The sequence below is a fragment of the Aplidium turbinatum genome, chromosome 9 (genome assembly GCF_918807975.1).
Source record: "Aplidium turbinatum chromosome 9, kaAplTurb1.1, whole genome shotgun sequence".
Taxonomy (NCBI): Eukaryota; Metazoa; Chordata; class Ascidiacea; order Aplousobranchia; family Polyclinidae; genus Aplidium; species Aplidium turbinatum.
In genome coordinates, this window is record NC_137480.1 from 7,144,387 (window position 1) to 7,169,182 (window position 24,796).

Below are 24,796 nucleotides of genomic sequence, written 5' to 3' on the forward strand. Positions count from 1 at the left end.
TTAAGGAGAAGCACATTTCTCTCCAATTCCTTGAAGTTTTGCATCGACATACTGATACCTGACCTTAATGCCATAATGACACTTAATCTAAAGCAGGTGAGCAGCATACCTCTTTCTCAACGGTTACATTAATATTATAATAGTAATACCTTCAAATTACCATTTCATCTCTCGCAAAACAAACAAGGACTATTATTACGCAATAGCAACTTCCAAGAATGGAAAAATACAGAAAAATTTCTTATCTTGATCACCTGATCTTTGTTCATCAGGAGAAAATTGACCGAAAATCAGATTTTTTGAAATAACTTTTTTTCTGAACCACATAGACCTTAATATCCTCTACATCTGGTATAGGAAACCGACCCTTCTGCGCATTTTGATACTAATTTTGTCGATCTATGATGTGTGGTTCCGGAGATACGGCCAAATTTCGAGATTTTGAGGCCCAAAAATTTCAAACCTCGTGGACCACCTCAATATGACGTCATAATTGAAAAAAAATTGGGGTGTAAACTTTTTTCCCCAAATACCACCAGATGGGACCCCAGGCATTTTGAATTTCAAAAATGGTGAAAAAATGAAACACCCTAATATATAGGCTATAAGGCATGTTTCGGCATTTTTACATTTCAAAGTAATTTAATTGCACTTACATTAAATCTAGCATTGTACGAAAATGTCTAGCCACCTGAGGCGAAATGCTTATTGTGAAGGGCAGGAAAGTAGAAAAATTACCAGTGTAGGACTGTAGGTTTAGAAAATTCGCAAAGAACAAAAACTAAAAGTCAAGAAATTTCACATTTTTAGCTTATTTCCTTCTGTGAAATATTTCACTACTAGAGTGGAGCGTCCTTATAAAACCCCGCGTCGCTACAGATAGGGTTAACTAGGTTGCTTACGATTAAAATTTGTTTGTTTTGCACCCTCATCGATCAAGAACTGCATGTTTTCAAGTACCCCAAAAACTGATCTTGAAAGTGATCTTGATCTTCAAGATCACGTATTCTTGGTGATCTTGATCTTCAAGATCACCCAAACAGGTGATCTTGTCCATCTCTGGCTGTTGCAGAGCGACAATATATAAATCCAAAACATTATTATTATCCAGCCAAGTACATGGCATCGGCACTAGAGGCTTTCAGTTTCTTAGGCTGCTGTTCATGACAAAAACAAACTGATTAGTTCTCTTTTCCTTCTATTGTGTCAAACCGTTTGCATCAAGATGATGTCGAACATTACAGATTGTCCTGAAGACAATTATAATTGTAGCAACCTAGACGAGCCTACTTCCTACCAACGTATAGAAAAAACACGATTCGTAATTGCAAGCGGAAAGAAATTATTGCAAGACATCAGGAAATAGAAAAACAGGCCATATGGAATAAAAAATTAAGACTAAAAAATGAAGCGATGTGCACATAACGTCATCTATTTCATGTTTGCAAGAGACTTTTGTTTTGTTATCCAATCCACAAGCAAATTCAAGGCTTCTACAGTTGGGGAGCAATAGTCGTGGACGAATGAATCGGGGAGAGGTTGCTTTTCCCCAATATCTCTGCTGGCCTTCAATGCAAACGCTCCTGCGACAGACAAGATTGCAGCGAATAATCCAACAACAAAATAACTGAAACGCTCTGAGGTGACACAACGACATACTACAAGAGAACAAAAATACACATGTTAAAAGTATAAAGTTAGTTGTTCAATTGAGTGACCTAAAGGTAGAGTGGCCCAAGTCGAAAATCTTCATTTTGAGTAAATCGACTTCAAAGTTAGGCACTTTTTTTACTATGAAGGTGAAGTTGAATCTATCCAGTGAAGTACAGGGAATAATTCATATGACTACAAAAAAATTTTTTGGAAAATTGTGTGGTCATATGACGTCACGTTTTTTTTTTATTAGCTTTTTTTATACTTGGGTCACTCTACTGTTTGTATTTTTAGCGAAAAAAAGTGACCCAAGTTTACTTGGTTTTGCAAAAATTCATAATTTCCCAACAGTAAACTGGCCCATCTAAAAAAATTCGAATAAAAAAAAAAAAATAAATGCATCTTTTAATGAAATTTTATCCACTGGATAATTGCAACGCATATTTTTGGATTGGGGAAGGATAAATTTGACTTACGCTTAATATAATGAATCGTTTGGCAAGCAACTGGTACCAAAAATTTTCGTAAAAACGTTTTTACTTCAAAGTTCAGCATTCTGATCTAGCTCATGACATCATCAAAACTCAATAAGCTACCATAAATAAAACGGTACACGATCTGGGCGAAACCCTCTTGGGCGACGGACCATGTGGGCGACGGTAACGAAAGTTTAGCCGTTTAAAACAGTGGTGACCTATATAATTTATCTAGTTGCTTTGCGGCGTTACTGTTCATCGTGAAGCTTAAGAGAAACCCCTAAAAAAGAGCCAAACGAAGACCTCCCAAGAGGAATGGCCAAAAAGTGGTTGACATCAGTTTTGAACGCTCCTGAACCGTTATCAAAACTTGTCAGTCGCAATACCGATGTTGATGGTTGTTGTATTTCCAGACGTTTAATATAAAATAAACAATAATAATTGTAGCGATAGCCAACCAAGTGAGAAAACCATTTACCTCTTGTTACTTACTGGTTTATGTGCACAAAAACAACTCAATATATATCAAGAAAGAAACGCAAAACAATCAACTAAGGAACGTGGTACAGAACACTCAATTGATTACACGCGCAGTGCGGTGGTAATCAATTCCAACGTCTGTACCAGAAAACGCTGAACTGTGATTATGTAGTGACGCTGGTCACGAGTTACATATATTCAACGTAGATGACGACTATAACAATGGTGCATTCTGTTGAAACATTTTTCGGTATAAGCGACAGGCAGAAGAATCATCCGGCAACCACTGCAAAGTTCTGATTTCGTGTTACTTCAAGTCTTAAAATGTAATGACTGTCAGTCACAATGTGTTCTGTGAACTGCTGATCTCTAGAGCAGCAGTTCTTAACTTTTTGCCTTGTCGGCACCACCTTGAAATTACCAACCAGTTCTCGCACCCCCTCCTAGGATTGGCTGAAAAGTAATAGTCGCCTACAGTTCGAAATTTTTGTTGAAACCTGGTAAAACAACTTTGCTTCTTACGTCATATTATAACAAACCTTGATAATTCAGCATCCCCGCACCGCCGAGGCACAGGTCTCGCACCCCTTAGTGGTGTGTGCACCCCTAGTTAAGAGCATTCGGATTAAAAACTATCAGTTGACGTTCAGTAGCAGAGGACACAGCTTGTATTAACCACACGCAAATTAGTAGCTTTTACTGCAGTAAATGATTTTATTTTAAGTGCCCACGTTCATTACATGAAGTCACACGGAATCAGAACTTTGCAGTGGTTGCCGGATGATTCTTCTGCCTGTCGCTTATACCGAAAAATGTTTCAACAAAATGCACCATCAGCATCGGTATTGCGACTGACAAGTTTCGATAACGGGAAAGGAGCGCTCAAAACTGATGTCAACCACTTTTTGGCCATTCCTCTTGGGAGGTCTTGGTTTGGCTCTTTTCTTAGGGGTTTCTCTTAAGCTTCACGATGAACCGTGACGTCGCAAAGCAACTAGATAAATTATATAGGTGTCACCACCGTTCCGAACGGCTAAACTTTCGCTACCATCGCCCACTTTGGCCGTCACCCACACAAGCCGTGGCCCACTTCGACTGTCGCCCAAGAGGGTTTCGCCCAGATGTCGTGTACCGAAATAAAATGCTGTAACTTTCATTGCAATCACATATACAACAAGTATTCTCTGAAAAGAATTGTAAATTGATTATACAAGTACATGCTTCCGTACATTGCTGAAATAACTATATGACTGGTGTACACTGTGTACAGGTATATTAAATTGATCTACATCGGTTTATAAATATTTGCATGTTTCCGTTTTTCAATTGGTATCCTCAGTAGCATCAAAAGTAAAGACATGTGCTCATTGACGATTCACTCTAAAGTTTTCAATGCAAGTGTAAATGACAATATGTAAAACCCGGTAGCATGGAGTGAAAATGGAAAGCAATATTCCAGTGGTTCAAGGATAAACCCGATAAAAACTTCCCTTGCCCTGTAACCAGACAATTATCTCATTAAATTTCAGTATGGGCTGTTGGTATCAGCTATTGTATAATGCGAATAAAGAACCAACAGAGAGATGGGAATTAAGTTCTATTTTGTTAATGTTATGGAATTTATACACTCATAATATTTTATGTTATGCATGTTGACTGATGATGATATTTTGTCAATCATATTGCATTATGTATGTATGCTACAACATGCACTGCCTTAGCTTGTTCAAAGTTCAACACGAATCCTGCGCTAAATTGGAACACTTTCACTATAGATAAGACTCTAGTTACATTCCCAAATCACCTTCCAAATACTTGTTCCAGATTCTCATTTTGCGAAAGCTTTCTTAGCACACCACCTTACAATCCCAAAAATCTGGAGAAGAGCTTTAGTACGGTAGTTGCCATCCTTGTTGTATATGTGATTACTTGTTGTATAATGTGATTACCTCACATACCTCACAAGCCACTGGAGGACCCAAGGAGTTATCGTCCGATATCCCTACTCTGTGTTCCTTTCAAAAAGTCTGGCTGATCTATGCCCGCGTCAACTCAATCATCAACCCGCTCCTTCTAAAAGAGCAAGCTGGATTTCGGCGCGGAAAATCCACCGTCGATCAGGTTACCCTCTTGACCCAAACATCGAGGACTGCTTTGAGGCAAAAAAAGGCCGGTGCTGTCTTTCTAGATCTCACAGCTGCCTATGACACCGTATGGCATCGCGGCCTTACTTGCAAGCTGCTTTACCTGCTTCCTGACCGACATATGGTCCGTGTGATTATGGAACTTGTCAGGAATCGAAGCTTCACCCTCACCACTGGCAACTCACGGAGAAGCAGACTGAGACGTCTGAAAAACGGCGTCCCACAGGGATCGGTCCTGGCTTCAATTCGTTTCAACATCCACACCCACGACCTGCCAACCACAGTCTCCGCTAAATGCGCTTATGCGGACGACCTGGCAATTCTCCACTTCACGAAGTCGTGGGAAATCTAGAAGACACCTTGAGCCAGGACATGCAATGCAAACCCTTTCAGCTTATCTCCAAAACTGGCGACTGAAACTCAGCATACCAAAAATGTGGCAGCAGCTTTCCACCTGCACAATCGGGAAGCTTATCCTGAGATACATGTCCAGAACAACGGAAAATCTCTGTCCTTCTGCCCTGAACCAAAGTACCTTGGGGTGACACCAGACAGATCGCTCACGTACTGCCACCATTTGGTGTCACTGCGTAAGAAACTGACATTCCCGCGCTGCGCTACTTAAGCGCCTGGCAGGCTGTGTCTGTTCTAATTAGCAGACACTGTCTAGTGTCTACAGTATGCCTGTAATATAACAGCATAATCTTGGTGCGCAATGGCCCTTAGTATTCCTAGCGTTTGTTCTTTGCAGTTGCACGTGGAATTTCAGCGTCGCGAACACACTTGCTCGTTCGTATGCATTATGACACAACAATGCAGAGACAAATCCCCATTGACTTATTTTGGAACAGTACTGCAACGCTGGGTTTCCGACAAGTGTCATTGTTACCATGCCAACTCAATTTACTAAGTTGTGGAAGAGTATACTGTTATTACAGATGTTCAGCTGTTATTGCTTTTGTAATTTTCTTCACGTATTGCAAACCAAGTAAATGTGGTCCACTGTACTATTGGTTAGTTTTGATAACAAATACAAACCAAGTAGACTTGGGCCACTGTTGGATTTGTAATTTTTTTCAGTGATGAACCAAGTTTACTTGGGTCATATTTTTTTCTAACGATAGAACTTCCCAATTTTCCCAAAAAAAATTCGCATCTTTTGTTGTTCCTATGGAAGCAAAAACTCATTTTCGGTCCAAGTTGACTTGGGCCACTCTACCTTTAGGTCACTCAATTGTACTTTTAGTCGAAGATTTTCTCAAAGTAACTTCCCCACCTTACGATTACCAAGAAAATATTAATGCAAAGGTATACGTAGTGCTGAGAACAAAACCGTATTTGATCACGTAAAGATGTGCTTTAATTTGAAAACTTTATAATGAGCTACTTTTCAGAAATGTTAATGCAACAAGGTATATCAGAAGACTTACCATCAAAATTAACATAGCACAGACGCACTGTGAGGTCTCTTTCTGAATGTAAGTACGCAGGTCCTCCAGCCATTACCTGGAATTTTTATGAAACAATGATTTTCAGTCTTTAACAAGATGATATCCAAGATTTGACGGAGTTGTGTTACAATTGAGGTAAAATAATAAAAAAAAATATTTTTTTTAGATAAATAGCGAATTAAAGTAGCCTACTCATCCATTCCAAGTAATTGTCTGCAGTGGCTTGTTAGCTACTGCTGAGGTGCACAACTGCACATTTATGTTTGTGCATGATAAATATTTGAAGTTAATAAAAAAAAGCTTCAGTCTCCGGCCGGAGTTGCAATTTTCTAGCCAGAACATCCAGCTTCCGGAAAAGATGTTACCACCAGTGCATCATCAATTGCAACTTTGAAAGCTGTGACATTTTCCATTCCTTTTCAAATATATTATTATAATCAATTTATCATGCAACATAATCTTACTGCGACCCCGGTCTCCTGAAGTAACGCATCACACATCTCCCTTCCGGTTTTAATTCCTCTAGCTTCCAAACCATCCCTAAGGACATCGAAGTCAGGAAATATATAGTAGCCTGAACATGGTGATGCCACCTTCACTCCTTCCTGGCGCAACATTCTGAAGTAAACAGAAGATATTTTTATTAATGTGGTTATTTGTAAGATATGTAGGTACAATACTAACAACACAAGATAATACAGTTTACCTTGAAAAAAAATCTGAAAACAGCAATACAACAGTGATTAAGAAGCGTCAAAGCTGATATAATCTTTAAATTAACGATCCGAAGGAGAAAATAACCAGCTTTTAAAACAAACGAAAAGCATTATATAGTCAGGACACACACATGGTTTCTAAAGTCAGGGATAGATGTGTTAAAAATTTTCTACAACAGAACGTACTTGCAGCAAAAAGAAGCGACCGCCTGCAACATCCTGCTGCAGTGAAAGACAAATTCTTCACTCCTTTGGTCGTACTTGATCAGCTATTGGAAGTAAATAAAGAAATGTCTTTTAGAAGGATATCGAGTAGGTGGGAAATCTAACAGAACATTTATTCAAATAAAAGCAGGACTTATACTTTTTTTTGTGTTCTTTATAAAACAATCAATAAGTTTCCTTTTAACGGTAAAAAATAAGACAGTTTACAAACAACAAAAATTACAAGCAGTTATTTGGAAAGTATTCAATTCTTAACATTCCTAGTTAGCAAGATTCACTAAAAAAAGGGGGACTTTGTCAGGTGGGCCTCATTATGATGGATAGTAGAACTATTTTTTTAAATCATGACATAACAAAGCTTCTTGATAAGCACAAAGCTTCTCAGTTCTCAGTCATCATCATTATGTTCCTTCCTTGTGTGGAGGGTTCGATACAATGCGCCATTGTTTTCGACCATGAGCTGTTCGTACTGCACTTTCATAAGTTAATTTTGTCCATTTTGTCCAACGTTTTTTGTCCAAATCATTCTTAGTCTGCCTTTGTTTCTTTTACCATTTATCTTCTCTTTTATTAATCGTCTTTGAAAGGAGTTTTGCTTATCGTGCGTCCAAACATTTCAATTTTCTTGATGTGACTATTTGTAAGAAATTTTGCTTGAATTGAATTTGGGTGGTGGTCAGACCACTCGGTATGTGACACCTGAGCCAGTGCTTCAGCTGAGCAAGTATATACATTTAACCTACTGTCAAGTCAGCAAATAAGGTTTACTAGCTCAGTTCAGACTTGCTTGGTCATCGCTTGCTAAACTGAATTTGTTGACTTGTGAAATATGCCAAGTTTCGGCTTGCTCAGTTTCATCATTTGCCAACTTCAGCCACTTGCTGAAATGTTGCTAGCTCAGTTGCCATTTGCTCAGTTCACAATTGCTGACTTGTAGGAGACTCAATTTGGATATCTCAGCCATCATGCTGACCAAAATCAGATAATGTCTTTTGCCTGCATTCACATATTATTGTTCATTGGTTACTTTCAAAAATCGTGGAAGAAATTTATAGTATCAATATTTTGTGTGGCTTCCATTAAAGTACTGCAAATGCGGTATGGTAAAGACAAAAAAATGAAAGATTTTGACAATATCAAGCAAATTACGGGAATGAAAAACATGGCGGAAGTTCTAGTAAAAACAAAGGACAGAACAAAATGTAAGAGTTCATGTGGGAGGTCCCAGCTGATCAAACATGATCCATATGGTAAACAAGAGTGCGGTACACATTGCACATGGTTCGGTTTTGCTTATGCTAGGTAGCTTAATGAAAACTCAACACTGGACATGGACAATCAATCTTAGAGTTTAGGTAACAAGCACAATTTAGATTACAAACATATTCAAAAACATAAATTTATAACACTGAAAAGAAATTTACTAGAATTAGACTATGGTGACATTTTTTTTTAATCAGTTAGATGTGCCAATGTAGGCGAATTCGTAAAAATGATTTATAATTGCAGTTATACAAGGTAGAATTCGAAACAGCTTTTCCTTAAAAATTTGATCATGATCAAACATCACACAACGTTGCTTCAACCATGTTACCTCTATTGCAGCATACTGAATTGGCGCTGAAGCAGAGGTGAAAGTTTGACTAGCAGCACTAGCCACCGCATTGCCGAGCGCTGAAAAATAAAACAATCTATTGTTTTAGAATTGCCTTCACAGCGATTGCACAGAGCAGAACTGTTACCTGTCAAGTAGCGATTGAATAGACAATCGTATGAGCCAACACGCTCAAATAAAAGTAAAAAATCGGTATCTTTAACATCTTGGATTGCATGCTCAGCTGTAAACATGGGATGAGTGAAGCATACACAAGAAATAATAGACGTATGAAATGAGCGTAAAACAAAATAATGAGTTACGAAGAGAATTTGTGAACTTGCGAATGAACATGCACTCGTCAGCTGCATAGCCGAGTGGTGAGAGCCCTGGTAAGGCAGGACACTTACAGGCATGCCTGAAGATAAACACAAAGATTGTCTTCTTTGGCTTCCCATCCACTTAATCTAAATCTTCAACTACCGGGAGTAAGCCCGGATACGACAATATAATTAACATGTATAATTAAAAATCAAGCGGAATCTTAAATGACCAAAAAAAGAAATGTGGTTTCACTGTAAAGTGACCAATCAGTCTGCCAAGTGTTTGTTTACGCTTGGACGTTTATAAATCCAAAGGCAGTCAGCAAAATCTACGATCTGTCATGGCATTTCAAATAGTTGCATTTGAAGATAGTCTATATTTTACCCCATGAATTGTACCAACCGGTACAACTTTGGACTGTGCAGTCAGCTCCACGTAGAAAGAATTGCAACTGCAAATGAGTCAAAACAGCGAGTAGTCACTGACTACGGCATGTAATACTCAGAAACCTACCACATGTACTGTTCAATACTACAAATCTACAATGCTCTTGACAAGTCACATATGGTTAAACTACCACCTGTACCATTACCAACACATCATAATTTGCAATTGAAAATAAACCTAGAATTTAACTCTCGAGTTAAACTTATGAGGATGATTTCACACAGCCCAGGTCGCATTTTAAAACTATCACTAGTATAACATACCTTGAAGCTGATCAGGAAACATGTGATAGCCCAGACGCCATCCTCCACAGCTAGCCCACTTCGATATTCCACATGAGAGTATTGTTCCTTCAGGGTAATACTAAAGAAAAACGTTTCAAAATACATTAGCAGATGTCTTGCCATATTTACAATTACAACCTCAACAAGATGAACTATGATAGAGTTATATAGTGTAGCTACGATTACCTGCAGATTTGGTATGACTCGTCATATTTACTTTAGCAAATTTTTTGCAAAAAGTCTGAATAACGTTCGTTATTTAATTTGTTGTTAACATTCGATATTTAATTTGTTGCGTAGTTATCTCATGTGTTTCTGTAATTGTAATAAACTTGAATAGCCTATGTTAAACTTGATCACGTTGCTCGGCTTCGTATTGCTATGGTTCAACAAGACAAACTCTCTACCGAAGCTCTATCAGTCTGAATAAATTCAACTGAAAATTACATTTTAGGCAACGTCGTTCACTGTTCCACAGTAACAACTTGTACTACCTGTGCGGAGGCAGCGCACAGTGACAGGATTAAAGTTTTAGAAAATACAGTCACACTTGTGGCAAGCGGATGGCAGTCCAACTGAAATTAGCTTAATCCATTTACGGCCGGTGTCCTTTCAAAAGGACATGGTTTTGAATGACTTAGTATTGCATCATCCTATTTTGTTTGAATCATTTAGGGCTTGCTAGTAGTTGTTTAGGGTCTGTTTTAGAAGGTGCTGATAAATATTTGAGAACAGCGTACTTTTTCTGGATTTTGTGAAAGTTTAAAGATTGTTGAAAAATAAGAAGAGCCGGAAGAGGTGAAGTGGGGAAGAACATGCAAGTTTTATTGCCTATTAGTAATGGATACGAATTATGTCTCTTCATAGTTTGACACTCTATATTATTGTGCTTCCTACTACACTCTAATTTGTGTAAGGTTTTGCTTCTTTTGTTTGTTTATTTTGCTTTATATTTATTGTTGCCTTTTAAAAGAACACCGGCCACATGGCCAAATTTTTTTGGCTGTTTGTTACACTGTCAAAGGATATTGAACATCGTATAAAAGCAGAACATTGTGCCTATGGAAGACTTAACCACCGTGTTTTCAGCAACCATGTTATATTTATCCGCACAAAATTTATTGTCCTCCGGGCAGTCGTTCTATCCACCCTTCTATATGCTTGTGAAACCTGGATATTATACCGCCGTGACATCAAACGTCTTGAAAATTTCCAGCAGAAGAGACTGAGGCAAACGCTAGGCACTCGTTGGGAAGAATGTCTCACCAACAATGCAATCCTTGATCGCGCTAGGTTGCCCGGTTCAGAAGCCACCATATTGCAACACCGCCTTCGCTGGACAGGACTAGTCATGCGAATGGACCCAACGAGGCTTCCACCAATAATGCTTTATGGTGAACTAGAGGCAGGAAAAAGACTCCCCCGGAAGACTAAAAATGAGATACAAAGATCAGCTGAAAGTCTCCCTCAACCATGCAAACATTCATCTGGATTCATGGGAACAACTTGCTAGTGACTGATCACTCTGGAGAAAAAGATCTTGGGAAGGCACGGAAATTTTCGAAAAAAAAACAGGATACAAAAAGCTTAAGAAAAACGAAACACTAGAAAAGCTAAAACTACCACGTCCCCCACCCTCCATAAAATGTGACTTTTACCCACGTCTTTTCCATCATAGACTGGGCCTCCAAAGCCATATATACGACATCACCATTCAAAGCCAAATTCGATTTGAAGACGAAACCAATGCTCGGACACGAGCTGGAGCTGACGACGACGACTGTCAGTGGCGTAGCCTATAGCTAGGGTTTGTGCCGCCGAGGTGGACCATGATTTTTCCACCCCTGATCGCGTGAAGTAGGAGCCAGCAAACAGAATTCGAGCCAAATCCGTTTCAAAAAAGAATTTTACTATGCTTTTTTGTTTACATGTAAAAATTCTTCCGCCCACAAGCTGCCGACCGGGGAGGACCGCCCTCCCACTAGCTACGCGGATGGTTACCGTGAATATAATATGTATATACAATAATTTTGAAACGTTCTTCAAGAAAGATCTGACAAATTTTTACCGAAACAAACACCTGCTTCTGTTAAGATATCGCAAGATTTACATTTTCCCATGTGGCCGGTGTCCTTAGGCAAACAAAAAAATGCATCAAAAAAGGGAAAATCACCAGATTTTTTTGGTTTAATTAAAAAGTTATGACAATACAACTTTGTGGCTGAAATATCACCTAAAAGAGCAACGGGAACTTGTGGCGGCTTTTAATGGGTTAAATTAAACTTCCTCTTTTTTTACTTCGGTGATGTTATAACCTTAGTGTCATCTGACGGAAGCAGTAAAACGTAAGAAAACAGGGCGTTTAAAAAATTGCTGTCAAACAGTTGGAAAAATGTGACAAATGAATCTATACCACAGCCATTGTGTACGCTAACTGGCGTTTTCATCAAAAATATGTCATGCAAAATGTAGTTTTCACACGTTCTTGAAAATAGAAAATACATAAAAGTGAAAAAAGGTAAGATGTGAAAAGTCGAGTAGTGTCTCGTAGAATTACCAAAATGCAAAAATAAGTTGCAAATTTGTGTGTGAAACTTTTGTGCATTTGTTCATCGAATCCGTATAGAACTCAGGAATTTAGTCAATATGGCGTTTACTGACGAAACATCTTGTGTGATAACTGCACTAACCCTCCATGATCAGGGTCGACACGCTGTCGTCGTGTGGAAGCTTGCGAGCACCGAGGAATCTGTCAGGCAAACAAGGTCATGGAACTCCCACAGGCTACTTGATTTGACTACAGATGAGCTGCCAGACTAAGATTGACCCACCACGGCATCACGCCTTTTATCAACTTACCTTGGCAAGGCTGACATGGTTACGTTGGAAAGAGAGTCTTGAATAAATTTCGTCACTCACAACCAGCAATTTGTATTTGCGAAATTTTTGACTGAAAAATAATGATAAACAAGATGAAAAAAAGCAAAAATTTTTAACAGTGCAAGCAGTAATTACTTTTTGCCTCGATTCTTCTCTGTTTTTTCCGTCTTAGCTCCCCAAATATTTAAAAAGTAATGCGTTATATCAACGTACTCTGATTATATTTATTCAATTAACGTTTTCCGTATCCTTTATATAATATCATGTTACCGATTTTACGAACACTACAGTTCACACTTTGGTTTGATCCGGTGTTGCTGCAAAAGAGACAGGTTTTCTTCATGATGCTGGTTTGTTGGGGTAAACACACAGCCGAAAGTAGGCTAAATGTAGAAACATCCAAATTGTTTTAATTGCTTTAGTGACATTTCGTGGGCTGTGGAATTGGGTATATTCATTGAGTAAGGACCTTTTGGTGATCCCAATAAGGATGAAATAGCTTTATTCTGTTTTCACATTTTTGTTTCACCTGTAACTATTCACCCTTTACCCTATAAAAAGCAACAAACCAATGGCTTACATTCCAAAAAACAGAGGAAATTAGAGCAAAATTTCATTAAAAATGCATGAATCTCACAAAGAACTACAAGAAATAATTGGCTAAATGGAAATTTAGGGTCTGCTGCTATTTGATGAGTCCGATTCGGTGAGAGCCTTTTTCGGAGAGTTCCCTATTCGGTGATTTTTTGCCATTTTTTTGAAAATTATCGGGTACCGTAGCCTAATTATCATTGCCGCTTTTACATCGTTTTAACGTCGCTAAACGTTGAAATAAGACCCTAACCCCAACCCTTACCTCCAACCCCAACCCCTAATGATAATTAGGCTACGGTACCCAATAATTAAAAAAAAAAATCGCCGAATAGGGAACTTTCCGAAAAAGGCTCTCACCGAATAGGGAACTCACCAAATCGGACTCACCGAATCGGACTCACCGAAACGGGCCATTCCGGGACATTTAAACTACTGTCAAAATACTGCATCACGTATTTTAGAAGCATGCAAGCCGGATTAAAATTTTCTGACGTCCAACCCTCGCAATACGGAAAACAAAGGACGTAAAACCGTGCACTAACTATATATATATACCAATTATAATGCATCACCATTGTAAGAAAATCGAAGAAAATCAAAAGAAACTACGAAGTTAAATAAGACATGATTGCAACAGTAGCTTTTTCCAGATAAGTATATTCCAATATTAGCTTGAAGTGAAAAATCATGCACAAATATTTTCATTCCTAAGCAATGAAGCGCAAACACGGCCACTCACTACGCGACACACAAGAAAACTGGCAGCAGGCCGAAGAAACAGACAAAGGAAGGAAGCGTACACAATGTCAGCAACTCAGCATGGTCAAAAATGAAACTAGTACAGGAGGAAAAAAAGGTTACTGAAGTGGTAAAAGGTGAAGTGACAATGAGTTGGCCATGTGGTGTAGTAGGAAAGACGAGGAGCAGAGGAAGCAAAATAACTGCGGAGTAGACTCCAAGAAACCGGAAGACCAGTACAGGAAGATCAAAGAAAAGATATATAGTAGATTGATATTGAAAAATAGATTGATTTCACCTCAGGATAAAAAAAAAAAGATAAAGATAGGTGTTGCTCAGACAGCGGGTCTGCTACGATTTGGTGAGTCCGATTCGGTGAGTTCCTAACCTCTAACCCTAACCCTAAAACGGCAATGATAATTAGGCTACGGTACCCGATAATTTAAAAAAAAAATTGAAAAAGTCACCAAATGGGGATCGGACTCACCGAATCGGACTCACCGAATCGGGCCATTCCGCAGACAGCAAACCCAATCGTGTTTACATTGATTAAACGTCTGCCTGATGTTGACTGTTGAGTCAATGTAAAAATGATTGCTTTTGCTGTCGGGGGCCGCTGGGTTTCTTTTTTCGCTGAGACTTTTCAGTCATTTGTCCGAAATGACTTGAAAAAATTCGGTCAATTTTATTTATTTCGGTCATTTTTGGTCATATATAGTCAATTGACTATATATTTTTTCGGACATTTTGACCGAATTGGCTATATTTTTTTCGGACATTTTGCTAAAAAATCGGTCAATGACCGATAAATGACCGAAAAAAAAACCAAGGGGGAGAAATGCGGGGAGACCATGGCCATCTGCTTTCAGTAGCTAACCAGCTGCTGACGATTAATTAATTCCCTCAATACACAATCATTCGCAACCAAGCCGTGCAGTAAGGGAAAGATGACCAAGCAGAAATTATTCTGTTTCGTGGCTAAGCTAAACGCTACCTCAGTTCTTGCAATTCGGTTTTTGTATACGCAGTTCCAGCTGTTGATCACATTAATCAATAGTCTATATCAAATATCAAAACAAAGCTTGCTCAAACACATGATAAAAAACACAAGTTTGGTAGAGAGATTTGTTAAAAAAAAACAATTTGCTCTCAAGGAAAGAGTTGATCCACAATAGGTTAGATTCGAGTACGTGTAATAGCACTCAAACTCTGCAAAGCCATATATGAAGAGCTTGTTTCCAAAACCGCTTACATCCACTTTCGGTGATTTCGAGAAAACCACGAAAAACGTTTATGACAGTTTCGCTTGGTAAATGTAATGCGCTTTTGATTTCTAACGATGTATAACTACCTACTGAATTGAGCCATGGCGTTTGTCCAGATCTAAGGAATATTAGAAGGCTTAGAATCGCCTTTTTATAAAATTAGAAATGTGGATATAAGCGGTTTTGGAAATAAACTGGAGAATAAAAATTGCCAGAATGACAGAAACCAATTTTTGAAACCATTTTTCCAAGCTGACCACCACTAATTCATCACCACAATCCAAATTCACTTTAAACAAAGCAAAAAAACACAGTTATAAAACTCAAGTAGGCTATACTAAGCAGTCTGAGCACCGTTGGTAGCTGCAACAATAGGCTGCAAGCCTACAACAGTGCTTATCAGTGTTGCCAGATAGTAGATGCTTCAAACTACCAAACACATTTCAAATTTTGCCAAACTGACCAGAGACTGACTGTCAACTCACCAAAAATGTTTGCCAAAGTTCTGCCAACTCAAAATTTACTGCCAAACAACGTAAAATTCTGCCAAATCTCGAATTTGGTAGTGAAATTTGCCAAATGGTAACACTGCTGCTTATTACGAAACGATGACGAAAACGGTTTAACAATCAGCGATATGTCACGTGATACAATGGCTTAATATGATTGGTTAATTGTGGATACAAGTGGTTTTGGAAACAAAGTGTGATGGCGCTTAAGCGGTTTTGGAAGAAAACGCAATTTTTAGTGTCGAATTTGAAGCAGAAAGAGAAGGTTTTGGAAAAAAAGGAATGGATAGTAGGTACCTATGGTAATACTCTACCTAATAACACTCTAAACTCAATTTTGGTAAAAGTGGCGCCTAAGCGGTTTTGGAACTGGGCTCTTCATATACAGAAAAGATGCTGGGCTGGTTCCTTTGCTCTTGTGGCTGTGTCCACATGTCTTTGATTTCAAATTAATAAAAGCAGAAAAAAAAAAAGACAAGCACAGCCAAGACTTCATCATAACACGAAGTACGAGTTTGGAAAAGATGTCCAGGGCCAAAAGTCTTGCAAGCCTTTTTAGTGAGTGGAAAGCATGGTTGGTTGAACTCTTTCAGTGCAAAGTTACCGAGATACCACCCTTATTTGGTGTTGCTATTTTTCAAAAGTCACACGTTTCTCTCCTTGCAAGTTTGAAGAGCTTGCGCTCATCCAGCGTTTGTCAAATTTGAGAAATTGACATTACCGAAAAAGATAGTTTTTAACAAAAAAAATACCGATTGACAAACTAAGTAAAAATTCTTTAGCTTCTGCAACATTTGAAATGTAGAAAGACTGAACACGACTTAAGCAAAAGAATTAATAAATTGGAAAATATAAAATTCCAAGTAAAGATCGATATTTGAAGACGATGTTAGGTAAGATTGAAAATTTTATTAAACGTTTACGTTGGAAGGCCTATTTTTTCGATCTTAACCAGCAGGATGTTTCTCAGTCTGAGCATTTTAATAACTTTGGCTTTACGACTGAAAGAACACCTCCACAGCATGGTGCTTTGATACCATTTGAGAATGGTTTATACGAGATGGTTCGTAATACTGTATTAAGTTCAAACCCATTTACAATTCTTTTCAGAGAAAACTAACTAATGACATTAAGAATATTATTAACTCTACGGATCTGTTGATATCAGCAGATAAAACTACTAACTTATACAAAGTTAAAACCCAGGATTATAAAAAATTACTTAATGATAATGTATCGGCAAAATACAAAAAGGTGAATCCTGCTATCAGTGACACGATCAATACTGAGGCTAAAAAGATTGCCAAGGCGTTAAAGGTTGATGATCGGGTTGAAAAAGTATCAAGCAAACCAGCGTTTATTACGCTAAAAGATCATAAACCAAATTTTACATCGAACCCTAAATGCAGGTTGATTAACCCTTCCAAGTCCCAGATTGGCCGCATAAGTAAACAATACTTGGACTCTATTAACGTAACCATCCGTGATGCATCACGACTGAATCAATGGAAAAACACAGACTCTGTGTTATCCTGGTTTAAGGCTATTCCATCTAAACGTCAATGCACCTTTATGAAATTTGACATTGTTGATTTTTATCCATCCATTACGGAGGAACTTTTGTGTAAAGCAATTGAGTTTGCCAAACCATTTATGGATTTGGATGATTGTATCATACAAACAATTTTCCATGCTAGGAAATCGTTGCTTTTTGATGGTGGTGAAACTTGGGCTAAGAAAGATGGTTTGTTTGACGTTACAATGGGCTCATTTGATGGTGCTGAGATTTGTGAGTTGGTCGGCTTGTTTCTTTTGAACGAACTTTCTGCTATTGTTGACAGAGACGCCTATTGTTGACATCCAGCCCTAAGATTGATCGTTTAAGAAAGAATGTCATTCAATTATTTAAACAACATGGCTTAAATATTACTGTGGATACTGGTCTAATTGAAACTGATTTTCTTGACGTCACTTTGAATTTGCTATCTGGTAAATTCTGGCCTTATAGAAAACCCAATAATGATCCAATTTACATCCATGCCCAGTCCAATCACCCACCCAACATTAAGAGACAAATCCCGATTATGATTTCAAAGCGATTGTCCGCCACATCATTTGGCCAAAATGAATTTGATAAGACCGCATCTGTTTATAACGATGCCCTTTTGAAAAGTGGTTTTGCGGAGAGAGTTTGCTACAACCCTGCTAATAACTTACGAACATCTAGGAAAAGGAGCCGGAAAATTTTATGGTTTAACCCTCCTTTCAGCTTGCAGGTTAATAGCAATATTGGTAAGGAATTTTTCAAACTTGTTTCCATACACTTTCCACCCCATCATAGATTCATAGATTGCACAAAATATTCAACCGTAGTAGCCTACTATTAAGCTGAGCTACAATTGTACTCCGAATGTTGCAAGCGTCATATCCTCCCACAATAAAGCAATATTGCAGGCTGATAATATACCATCGCAGCCTGGTTGCAATTGTAGGGTGAGGCCAGATTGTCCTTTGAATGGGCAATGCTTGCAGAAGGCCATTGTTTACAAAGCTACCATTGATAACAGCCCGAAGGTTCTTAATTACATTGGTTGTTGCGAAACTACTTTTAAAAAACGTTTTTCCAACCATAAATGTACCTTCATGGATAGGTCTAAACGAAACAGCACCGAACTATCTAAGGCAGTTTGGGACCTTAAGGACAAGGGTGTTGATCCTAAAATAACTTGGTCCATCCACAGCTGTGCTCGGCCTTATAGTGGTGGTGGTCGTAACAATTGTGGCCTATGTTTGGCTGAAAAGCTGGCCATTCTGAAGGCTGATAGTGGCCACCTTTTGAACAAGCGTTCGGAACTGGTCGGCAAATGTCGTCATAGAAACAAATTTAAACTCAAGTACTTCAAAATAAAATAAATTCCTTTTGATTTTCACAGGTTTTTAAAATTTCATTTGATTTTTAAAGGCTATAAATCTCATTTAATTTTTATAGGTTTATAAACAGATTTTATTTCATTTGTTCAGGACACTACAGGTTACATCATCACAATTCCTTGGGATTTTTACAGGTTATAATTTTGAAAAAAATTAAATTTCATTTGATTTTTACAGGTTATAAATCTCATTTAATTTTTACAGGTTAAAAACAATTTTTATTCATTCTGTTCAGATTACTACAGGTTGCGCCGATCATAACAAGCATTTTGCTTCTTTGTGATGTCATAGATGTTGCCATCATGTTGCTTGGTTTCCATTGGGACAAATTGATTGAAACTTTATCGTGGCGGATGGAGGCTGTCCTTAGTAATTCTGGAGTTTTTTTTTTTTTTGCAGATTGGATTACGGTTATAATATTTAATATCTTTTCAGGAATTCAGGTTTAGAGGTTTTTTTTGCAGATTAAATTACAGTTGTAATATTTAATATCTTCTCAGGAAGTACAGGTTTAGAGATTTTTTTTGGCAGATTAAATTACAGTTGTAATATTTAATATCTTTTCAGAATTATCGATTCTTTACTGTTTACATGTTTTTTCAGACCTTCTGATGATCCGTTAGGTGAAACAATTTGTAAAGGCTTCAGATAGTAATAACTACATTTGATTAAAAGGTCCTATATATATATATACTTAGTTACTAAGTCTGAGGGAACCAGAAGATGAGATTTGCAACTATAATACCTAACCAATTATGAGATGAGTGATGTTTTTCAACAACCAGCTTGAGCCGAGAGTTGAGCCGGGTTTGCATTATTGGAAAGCTAGCACCTTAGCCTATCTGCTATGGGTCTGCTACTATTCGGTGAGTCCGATTCGGTTAGTCCGATTCGGTGAGTTCCTAACCTCTAACCCTAAAACGGCAATGATATTAGGCTACGGTACCCGATAATTTAAAAAAAAAATTAAAAAAATCACCGAATAAGGATCGGACTCACCGAATCGGACTCACCGAAACGGGCCATTCCGATCTGCTACACCATCCACCGTCACAAGGAAACAGTATGTGACGCAATATGAAATAAAAAGGAGGCTGAAGCAAAATAAAATGATTACTTAAGATATAGAGTAGCCTAGATCTTACTTGGGTTGTCAGGATTGCATAGTATCAAGATGCTGTATTCTTTCACTTCATTCTCTTGGTAAATCTAAAGTAAGATTTTTAAGCATTTTGGTTTGTAACTAGATCAAAGTACTGTATGTACTGTAACTCTGTAATAAAATAAAAGTAGAAAAAAAAACATATCACTAGTTGTGAATATAGAAGCATCATGCTCATGCATGCAAACTACAACTTCATCCCTTTTTCAGCAATTGAAATTTTTTTACCACTTTGTGTTATTTGTGAAAACATTACAACCCTAATGTGACACTGCTATTTTGCATTCATCAAATGCTGGCATTTGCACAACGATCTAACCTGTTACTGTAATTTATTTAAGAATCGATTTCGCATAGTATGATAATAGAATCTTCAGCTATGCTAGAATATTGAATTCTTAGAAGCCGAATATTACAAGCTTCAAATAACAAAATGTGTTGCTCACAGATAATGAATTAAAATAATTTCTTCATTAAAACAAAAAAATTCACTTTTTCATATGTAATCACATCATTCACATGTCTATTCTGTCATGCATGTGGTGGGATTACGCAGTGCAACTTCAAGTCTGGGTAATCCAAAAAAAATTCTTGCATAAATACAACAAAAAACACAACCAAATTAAAAAAAGTAACACCTTTTAGTCTCGGCGAATAATAGCAGACCCGTAAAAATCTGTATGCGTTTGGGTAAAAAACACTGTAAAATCAAAAACAAACAGTGTGTATGCGATACCATAAATATTCATTGCCTGAAAAGGGTGTTAAGCTTCTGAATTTTCATTCTAAAGGTTCGTATATATTTGGAAGCACTAAATACCAGACACAACACTGGGAAAGAAAACCTTCAAAGCTAGCATTTACTGTAAGCAGACAGGGACAAAATACTTGCTCTTCATATTTTATCACTGAATGAAGATATTATGCTCAACTGCATCCCCAAAGACTCAACCATCGTCCATAAAATTATTACAATCACTGTTCCAAACCTTGTCAAGAATAGACGGAGTCAACTTCCATTTGTCTTCAAACTTTGTGGCAGCTTTGTGCACCTTGTGTCTTGAAAGTATAGCTTGGGCCATGTAAGTAGTCCATGTAGGAGCCAGAAGTAAAACATCTACCAACAAGCAACATAAATTTACGTGAGCTGGTATTGTCCTTCTCAGCTTAAAAAATACATTGTTATTAAAAACTAGAAAAATACTACAAAGTACGATATCTTCTTCTTTTGTGTGAGACACAATGTTTTGGTTTTAAAACAGGTGATGGAAAGCCAGGTCAGTCACTTCATCTAACACTGCTCTACTATGCCTTCCATTAGGACCTATTAGGTGATTTGTATAGCCGAGTGGTGAAAACCCTGAAACGGCAATCGAAAGGTCGCCGGTTCGACACCGCTCAAGACCATGTGGCTGTGTCTTTGGCAGGACACTTAAAGGCATGCCTGAAGGTGGACACGAAGATTGGCTTCCTCGCCTTCCCGTCCACTTAATCTAAATCTTCAACTACCGGGTGTAAGCCTGGATACGACAAACAAACAGGTGATTTGTAGATGGAACAGTATCTTGAAAAACTGTTATCTCTTGAGCCATCTCATAGCTACTAGACTTGCAAGATGCACACATTGAAAAATGAATATATAGAAGAATTCAAGGAAAAGTTCACACTAGTGACCTCAAATAATTGTAATAGAAAGCAAACAGCACAACATCATAAAAAAAAGCAATCAAACACATGAATTTTTAGTAAAACTCAGTCCTACCTCCACTGGTAACACTGAGCAAGAGAAATATGAGCTCTTTGGAACCAGGGCCAACTATGACGTTGTCATTATGGAAATGATCAAGGTTATCTTCTTTGCTATGCATTTCACAAATAACTTTTCTTAATTCTTCCAAACCTACAGTAAAATTGTAGCATGAATATTCATCAACAACAAAAAATCCACCATGGAAAGCACCACTCAGTAACTAGAGATTTTAATCTAAAATAGAAAGCAGTTAATTCTTTAGCCTCACGACTCAGTGATCTTATATGCAAAAAGGATGGTTGAAATAATTAGTTTTCCCCACGCTTGTGCTAATACACATTGAATATTTGTCATATAAAGTCAGTAGCCTATTATAATAATACAAGTAGCCTACTTGATTTCACATTTAATAAGACGTAAGAAATACCTCTAATTGGAAGATACTGTCCAACATGGGCATATTTTTTCAATGCTACTTGGGCAAATTTGGGAATTGGAAAAGGAGACTGCCCAAAACCCAAATGATGAATTTTTTCTCCCTTACTTTGCAAGTTTCTGTTGAAACAAACATATATATAGATACGGTACTCAACTTACTCAAGTATTAAAAACAAAAATTATTACGTCAGGCCGCGAAATTCGTTTTTGTTGACGGCGGACAAACGTGTCCGGTCTGAGCAGCTATCTCGGCGGACAAATCAAGTCTCACGGCGGACACACCAGTTTTAGCCGTCGATCTTCATGCTTAATTACTTTGTCTTGATAACAATTCTTCGCCATTTCAGAACTAAAACGACAGTTTTAGAAGGCTTTTTAAAAATTCAGTAAAGTCACTCTGAAAGGCTTTCATCAGACCAACAACTTGCGCTTGAAGAGTCAAAGCGCCGTGTAGCTGGTCAATACGTCACATAACTGATTAACTTCCCCCGAACGAGGTCGTGTGGCTTATTGCGTCCAAATGCTCTCGGCAGGAGTCGAAAAATTTTTACACTAACGCTACTATTTTCTGCTGTGCAAAGTTTCACAGGCTTTTTTCTTTAAGTTTATTTTTGCGTGTCATGTGAGCGAAAGTGAATTTTCTTTGGGTCTTTTCTTTCTTACTATAATACCAAAACTTAACAAATTTTGTTGCATCTTGCTGTAATGGCCTACTCGTATAATCTAATTTAGGAACCAACCTTGCCGTATCATTATTACTCGGAGATCAAAGCCAGACATTGCGACGTAAAACTTGAACTAAATTGCACGTGATTAGTGTAGAAGTACCTGTACTCCTATCGATTCTTAGCAAAGAATTCACCTTTGTTACGCCGATTCAATGTCATCAATCGTTGAAGCAACGTAAAAATCAAAAGTTTTCCTCCTTGAATGGAAACTAAGGGATACAGTATTTACATTTTCTAGATGCGCGCTAGAATGCGCTGGAAAATATATTATTGCAACAATTGTTCGTGCTATGCAATGACGATTTGTATCGCTAGTTCCTGTGTTATTTCTCGGCGGACATATATGACCGATCTACATGGTACTTCCCGCGGACATCACATGCTGTGACGGCGGACATGTCCGATGTCCGCCGTGAATTTCGAGGCCTGCACGTAATCGAAAACACCAAAGTGATACCTTAGGTGAATAAGAGAAATAGAAATAAAAAGCCAAATCCATTTAAATCCATCTTACACGAACCAAAATAACCTAGGTAGGCTACCAACAGTAATAAAGTACTGTACATATGGTTAATATTTTTTTCTCTTCTGCCTTTTCACAATTTTACAAGAATGGCATTACTTAGGGTAGATTATTCAAATTACTTAGATTATTTAAACGAATTTATTCTGAAGTATTATAATGAAACAAAATTTATCTGTATTTTTCATGAAATGCCAAAGTTAACTATGCTACAATCAATCCTTCTGTGCAAAAATTGCTCATACTGTAAGTGATTACCAAACTATTTTTCACCAAATCTTTCCAGACTTCAAAACATTTACAAATTTGTAAAGTGATATGCAATTACTTAACAGAGTTCAACATGACAAGCAACATTGCAACAATGAATACAAATTAAGATAGTCAGAAGTGGGCAGTAGCATGCTACTTTCGTAGCGCCGCTACTGATTTGATTGCGGCAGCGCTGCTACATTTTTGCTGAAGTAGCGGCTGCAGTAGAGGTGCTTATTTTTTTCAATGTAATGGAAGCAGTAATATAATGGTAGCAGAGAGGTGCTACATTTCTTTTAGTCGCACTCCCGCTTCTTTTTAATTTAAAATAATAAAAAAATAAAAACTTTATTTTAGGAGATTTTTTATGGAAACAATAAATAAAAAAATCAAAGCAGAAATCATTTGACTATTAAGGGAAAAATCAAGGCCCGTTGACACCAGCACCAGTCATGATTTCAAGGATGTATTTTTTGGTGTGACTGTTGGTGTTGGTGCCATCATATGAAACATCGGAGAAATACGAAAAAAGTCAATTGTGGAAGCCTTTTGTCAGCCAGAAGCAAGTCTTTGAGCTTTTCCAGGACTCTCTTCCAGGGCAGCCATGGAGGGACTTTTACTAATGGAAAAGTCATGCTGAAGCTAAATCAGACAGGACTCAGCAATTTTGATATCACAAGCTGCTTCCTGTGTAAGTTTAAGACAAAAGTAGCGGGAGAAGTAATAGTAGTATGCTAATTTTATCAATTGGTAACAGTAGCATGCGCTACTTTAGGCCAAGTAGCATGCTACTTTTGAAATAGCAGATGCCCAACTTTAAAGATAGCTAGGCTATAAACTGAGATCTACTGACTTGATATGTTCATTAAATTGCAGATTGGAAGCAGCTCCATATTGCACCAAGTCCTTTCTTAAAAACTTTGATTGATCCATAATAAAATGTTGTTTCTACAGTTCAATCTAGATGTAATATGTTACAAAACCCATATCAATCAAAAAAAATTTTTTTTTTCATCCAGTAGATACAACAAATTTACTGACCAAAACGAAATTAATAGGATTGGAAAAAAATAGATAATCAGTACCGTACCAAAAAGCTAGGCCTTTCTTTGTTATTTGTATTTCTATGCAAATGACTTAGGGTCGAATGCAGAAAGGTAGCTCAAAACTAGTTTTAAGCAAGCCGGGCTTAGATAGTGGCTTGAGCCGAGTTTTGCGCTGCAGAAACTGTT

The 24,796-nt window shown here is 37.7% G+C and overlaps 1 protein-coding gene across 1 annotated transcript; it reads right to left on the reverse strand.

The window, feature by feature from the left end:
• Window positions 1-1,178: 1,178 nt before the first annotated feature.
• LOC145777080 (aspartate aminotransferase-like) lies at window positions 1,179-24,526 on the reverse strand. Its single transcript, XM_082588368.1, has 13 exons — window positions 24,418-24,526; window positions 22,051-22,178; window positions 21,636-21,773; window positions 20,863-20,990; window positions 19,857-19,920; window positions 15,001-15,040; window positions 12,654-12,744; window positions 9,774-9,873; window positions 8,740-8,819; window positions 7,107-7,189; window positions 6,669-6,822; window positions 6,184-6,259; window positions 1,179-1,583 (listed from the first exon to the last, which is right to left on the reverse strand). The coding sequence occupies exons 1-13, from the start codon at window positions 24,495-24,497 to the stop codon at window positions 1,432-1,434; spliced, it is 1,314 nt and encodes a 437-aa protein (XP_082444494.1). The 5' UTR covers window positions 24,498-24,526; the 3' UTR covers window positions 1,179-1,431.
• Window positions 24,527-24,796: the final 270 nt, after the last annotated feature.